Below are 6221 nucleotides of genomic sequence, written 5' to 3' on the forward strand. Positions count from 1 at the left end.
GGATAAAAAAGGAGGAGGCAAAAATCCTGGTTTAATACCAGGGGGATTGGAATTTTCGGTCGGGCTGACGTACTCGCTCGACGAACCTGTTTAAGTGAACACTCCATAATGTCTGATATATCTAGGAGTCGCACAGAGTCGTGAAGATTTAGACAGTTAAAATATTTCGCGGCTATACAAGCGGAGAGGTTTGTTTTGCATGTAATAAATTAAAGCGTGTGCTGCACGCTGATGCGTCTGCTCAGTTAAAAAATTTTAAAAGAGGCGAATAAAATCGACGCTATTAATAACGAGTCTGACCGTATTATTTCTTTATATATTTTATATTCATTAATTCTTTATATAATTTTTGCATAAAAATTTCTGCTCGAAAGTTTCGAACAACATTTTTAGAATATTTCCAAACGCAAGTTGATTTGTCCATGTTATTTTATTGCGCAAGAAGTGAGGGAGATTGAGTGAGGGTGCAGACGACTGTGGGTTAAAAAATAATAATAAATGTTTATTTTACACACGTGAACGATAGAACACAACGGACACGTACAGTAGGTACATCGCATTTTGAAAATGGAGACGACTATACGTTATTCAAGACAGAAAGAGAAGGTACCCACTGCGCATCGCATACATAGAATTACAGATCTAAACATGCACGAATCCGTATATCCTTATCGTGATGTACATAACAATGATTACGCTCTAAACGTTAACGATGATAGATAGTGCAGGCAGATAATAGATACGATGTGAGTCGGAGATGCTCGAATACGCGCAGGAGATCGAAATCCTGGCCATGCCGGTGGACCATGGCTCGAATGTGAAACGATCGAATCGACCGTCGGAATCGATCGCACGTCGGAGTCAAGATCACTGTGGCGTTATAATAAATGAACGTCGATCCGCGTTGCTGGGGGAAGGTACGTCCGATACAGGCAAGATTTTGTCCCGATTTTGTGATCGAAGAGAAAAGAACCGATATCCATGCATTAGGATGTCTCCTGAAGAACAATGGCGCTTGTACCGGAAACGGGTATTCCCGATGGCGGCGGCGACGACGGCACTCCCAAATTATGCGTCAACGAGTGCCTCCTCAGATCACAATTCCTGCGGAAGACTTTGCCGCAGGAGGCGCAATGATAAGGCTTAATATCCGTGTGCGTGAGAAGGTGAGTCTTCAGGTTGCTCCTCTGATTAAAACTCCTCGCACAGACGGGACATTTGTGCGGCGACTCTTCCATATGCAAAATCTTGTGGACGGCCAGTGTCCTGCTCTGGCAAAATCCTTTACCGCACTCGGCGCATTTAAACGGTTTCTCCTTGCTGTGTATATACCTGCAATGCGAGGAAGACGTTCCGGTTTGAATCTTACGCTTAAATTTCTTAAACTGCCTACTTAAACTGTGTATCTGTATTTGATGTCAAAGTATTCAAAACTGTAATTTGCAAAATTATAGACGCGCGACGAGAAATACACACGTACGTTTAATACTAAAAATAAAAGAGGAGAGAGAAGAATAAAATAATTATCGAGTAATATATTATTAACGTAATTAATATTATTATCGAGTAAGGACTACAATTATTGCAACGGTAAAGATATGAATGAATGAATGGATCGTGACACGTTGACCATTAAATATAATATACACGTCATTCAATCATCGTTGTAATTACGCGAGGTGGAAAAGGCGTACCATGAATTTGTCCGTTCGTAAATCGTTACGACGCTTGTAATTAATGGCGACGCGATAAAGAGATAAATACGCGCGGTCTCTAAATCTTCCATCGCGAAGGGATGAATTTGGTGAATAATCCTATACCGTCATGAAAGCTTTTATACGCGCTTAACGTTTATACATATAATTCAATTTCCTCACGTAACGTGTCATTACAATATTCATCTCTCTCGTGTATCCGGAGATACAAGTAAATTCTGCTAAAATGATTATTTTAATCGAGTGCAATCGAAAATATTACAATAATTTGAAATCTGTTGTTAATAATTTTAAACGTAAATTACGTTTGCTCGTAAAAGCGCATACTGATGTGCACATCTGTTTTATATTAAACGCAATAGAAACATTTGGATATATATTGAAAAATTAGGCATAGAAAATGTTGTTAATTAAAGTATAATTTTGAAAAGAAAAGTTCCTTATAATATAATTTTATTTAATATTTATGAAATAAAATTATATTATTTACACCGGCATTAAAACTATTTAAAATCGAAACCTCATAATTGGCATAATTAATTTAATTAATATTCTCTATTTAATCAATTAAATAGAAAATATTAATTAGATTACAAATTATTTCGGACATTTAACGGTAAAACCTGCGCGTGTAACGCTTTCAAAAAGAAAGATCTAATCAAAAGACCGAACGTCTCCCAGATGACTAGGGTCTATTCACGTTACCTGTGGTCTCTCAAATGATCCTGCCGTCGGAAGGCCTTGCCACATATGTCGCACGAGTACGGTCGTTCGTCGGTATGCGTCCTCTCGTGGATCAACAGGTTGTAGCTCTTCGTGAACTGTCGGCTGCAGAACTTACAAATGAACTGTTTCTTGGGTCTGGACGTACGGCAAGTCCTTGGTACACTCGAGTCCACCACGATCGTGGCGTGTTGCGCGGACGAGGAGGAGGACGACGAGGTGGACGAGGCCGAGGAGCAAATTGAGGAAGTGGATGACGCGAAAGATGCCGGAGCGGCCAAGGTCGACGTTCGCGAGACCGTCGTCAGCGACGAGCTGCTCGCGCGATTTCCTTCGGATATTCGTCGCAGGAGGAGCTCGTGGTTCGCGGAGGATGAGCTCGTCCCGGACGTCTCGCTCAGCAGGACTTCCTCTTCCTCCGCGAGAAGCGCCAGGTCCTCCTCGGTGTCGGTCACGAAGTCCAGCGGCGCCTCGTCGTCCTCGCTGATCGCCGAAGCGGCCGATCGAAGCAGCTGATCGGCCGTCAAGTGGTCATTCTTCGTCGGGCTCGACGCAGCCACGTCGGCGTTCGCGTTCAACGACGGGCACCTCTGATTACCGATGATGGTCGCGGTGGCGCCCGGGGTCTGTCCGGTCGCGACGCCGGAAGTCGTGCCGCTCGCATGAAGATGATGAAGAGTCAGGTACGTCTTCAGCGCCTGCAGATTTAAAGCGGCTGCAGCGGCGGCGTGTCCGCCAGGCAGGAGCGCCACTCGCTGCAGCGCAGAGAGGAGGGCACCCTGAAACTGCAGGGCGACACTCTGGAACGCCAGATTGGGCAATTCGGAACTCGTCGTGGAACCAGTGACGTCGGCCTCGCGCGAGTCTGCCGCGACCGACGAGGACGAAGCGGATGGTACCATTACGAGGGTCCGTTGTTCCTGCTCCGATTCCTGTTGATGCTGTTCCTCCTCCTGCTGCTGTTGCTGCTGTTGCTGTTGCTGCATCCTCCACCGTCGTTCGAATCGTCCCGGATTAGCCTCTGGAACGCGCACCTCCCGTGTTTCGCCGGTATCATTGGCAAGGCGATCGGAAATTCCTAATTTGTCCTGATTGATCCTGATGGGTATTGCAACGTGGATGCTTGCCGGCGCGTTCCTCGGGTATCTCCCCGCTAGACTCCCGTTTTGTGATTCACCTTCGCACAACGTTACCCAACTCGATCGCGCGTTCACATATTCCTGCTGATCGATTGTCAGTCCCCGAAACGATGGTTCCTGCAGGAACGGAGCGCGAACGCGAAAACGCGAAAGAGGATACACACACACGATGCTGGCGGTGCGAAGGCGCCCCGAAGACTGCTCCTACCTGCCGCTGCTGGGTACTGCTGGTGGAGCCACCTGGTGGCAGGTATCCGAGTCAAAATGGGCCTGTCCGCGGGGAACGGGCCCCGGATTCAGGAGAGAGAGCCGTGCCACAGCTGGCCCGCGCGATCGCCGGCCGCCGCCGCCGCCGCCGCCGCCGCCGCCGCCGTCGCCGCCGCGCCGTTTCGACGATGCGGGCCCGATGCCGCGCGTCCGTGGGGCCGCACGATCTGACGTGGGCCGCTGCGGCTTGCGTGCCGCGACGGTGATGAGCGTGCACACACTCGCGGGGACGCACGCGCGCGCGCCCATGTGTGCGGGGGGAATCCGGAAACGTGAATCGCGTTCGCGTTCGCGGGTCAACAGCTGTTTAACCTGCGTTTCCTTCGCGAAACGCGCATCTCTCTTGCGTTCGGAGGACAAATGTGCCGCGAACATTTTCACGTGCCATTAGAGATGAGAGATTGCAACATATATGGATTCGTACGATGACGATTATTAATAAATCGATACATCCGGTCCAAATATTTAAATTTACAGCTTATATATAATAATACTTTTATGGATATTACGAGGCTCCAAAAATTTTTACAATATCTTTATATCATTTTCCGCAAAGGTATTGTACCTTTTTCTTAATTTATATATTCTAAACAATAATTGAAAAAGTTATCTGAAGTATCACCTATTTAAATAAAACTTAGCTAGAAAAACAAAGCTATTTTCTTTTCTATACGAAAAGGATCACATTTTAAGCAAATTATAATGAGATCACGGGTAATCTGATGATCTTCAAAGGTGATATATTTTCTGGGAGAATTAATTTTTTTCTTAAACAAAAAAATATGATAAATTTGTGAATGTGGTTTTACGACTTTTCAACATAACGCGTCTTTTACATATGAGATCAGTTTTTCCGAGAATGTTATTAAATACTTCTGGAAAGAATCTGGCAGACTGCTACTCCACGCATTTCAATAATTTTGAACCCAGTACGAGCGAATGGTCTGTGTGCATGTAGCCGACTTAAGTTTCCAATATCTCAATGGATGTCTTGTAGAAATGAGGTAAAACTGAGTGAATAGTGATGCCGCGTCGAAAAAAAAAGGCATCTCTCCCGCGCGGTACCGGGCCCGTGTGCCGCGGGTTCGTTCCGACTCAACTCGGACTCTCGGCAAAGCCGCAACAATTTACGACGGCAATTAATGCGCGCGAGTAAGCCGTGTATAGCGCCTATAGTTAGCTGCCTCTTCAGTGTCGGAGCGCACCGAAAGCGAGGGAGAAAGAGAGACATTCCGTACACGCGCTCTCGTGCGCGCACATGAGACAAGAAAAAAAGGGCGAGTAACCGGGCAAGAAGAAGAGAGAAAGAGAGAAGGAGGATGAAGAAAGAGGGGGAGGGAGAGTACGATGGAGTACGATATAGAAGGAGAGGAGGTCTCTCGAGGAAAGGCGAAAGAGAGACGATTCGAGTGGAAAAGGGTGCGGTAAGGAAGAGCGAGAGGAAAGAGAGGAAATGAAAGAGAGAGAGAGGGAAAGAAAGAGAGAGAAAGGAGCGCGGCCAAGAGAGAAGAGAGGCGAACCGAGGCATCGGGCAGACTAAATAATATTATAGGTGGTGTTCTCACGGTCTCGGGACGCCCGCGGGCCAACTCGTCACCCCTCTCCCCGTACGGCCTCTCTCCATCGCCTTATTCTCTCCTCCCGCTCTCCCTGGCCGCCTCTTACTCCCCCGCGCGTAAGCTTCGCCCACGCTGAGCCCTCACGGAGGGCCCCACGGAGTCGTTTGAGTCCCGCCGGTGGGACGGAGAGGCTCCGACCGAACGATGCCAGACGCAGACGAGGACGCACAAAGGGGTCAGGGGTCACCTCGCGCTCGCTGACCGTCACCGTGGACGCGGTTCCTTCTCTCCTTCTCTCTCTCTCTCTCTCTTTCTCTCTCCGCTCCTCCCCCTTCTCTTTTTTCCTCCTCGGCGTCTCTACGTCGAGGAGGGCCCCCGCACTCCTTTCCTTCCTCCCTCCCTCCTCCCCGCACGTTCGTCTTTTACTCCCCTTTCGTAACTTCGATGCCCTCGCGAGTCCGACTTTCCTTCACTCCCGCCCCCTCCCCCCTCCTCCCCTTCGCTCCTCTCTTCACTCCTCATCCTTCGCTTCCTCTCCCTCGCCCGCGTCTACCCGTCTCGCTCTTCTCTCTTCGGTGAAGTCCTTCTTCGCGAAAGTTGACAGGCTCTACCCAGTTAATCAAGTAGCGAGTTAATTGCCCGGCTAGAACATAATACGCGCCCGCGATATACGCGGCACTTTATTTGGACATGTTGACGTGTAACGCGCTGCTTTCCGAACTATAAGTTCTATGTCAGATAAAGTGAGTATGTCACAATGATCCGCGCGCTCATATCTTACGGCCGCCGCGTTTCCATTGTGTTTCTCCGTGTCACAA

The 6221-nt window shown here is 48.2% G+C and overlaps 1 protein-coding gene across 1 annotated transcript; it reads right to left on the reverse strand.

The window, feature by feature from the left end:
- Positions 1-475: 475 nt before the first annotated feature.
- LOC105202012 (protein sister of odd and bowel) lies at positions 476-3982 on the reverse strand. The gene is made up of 2 exons (XM_011170354.3): positions 2421-3982; positions 476-1332 (listed from the first exon to the last, which is right to left on the reverse strand). The coding sequence occupies exons 1-2, from the start codon at positions 3422-3424 to the stop codon at positions 987-989; spliced, it is 1350 nt and encodes a 449-aa protein (XP_011168656.1). The 5' UTR covers positions 3425-3982; the 3' UTR covers positions 476-986.
- Positions 3983-6221: the final 2239 nt, after the last annotated feature.

Source organism: Solenopsis invicta, chromosome 1 (genome assembly GCF_016802725.1).
Source record: "Solenopsis invicta isolate M01_SB chromosome 1, UNIL_Sinv_3.0, whole genome shotgun sequence".
NCBI classification, from domain to species: domain Eukaryota; kingdom Metazoa; phylum Arthropoda; class Insecta; order Hymenoptera; family Formicidae; genus Solenopsis; species Solenopsis invicta.

Coding starts and splice junctions, on each gene's coding strand:
- LOC105202012 (XM_011170354.3), bottom strand. CDS start 3,424: ATGCAGCAACAGCAACAGCAGCAACAGCAGCAGGAGGAGGAACAGCAT. Junction 1,333..2,420: donor GATCATTTGAGAGACCACAG/GTAACGTGAATA, acceptor CTCGCATTGCAG/GTATATACACAGCAAGGAGA.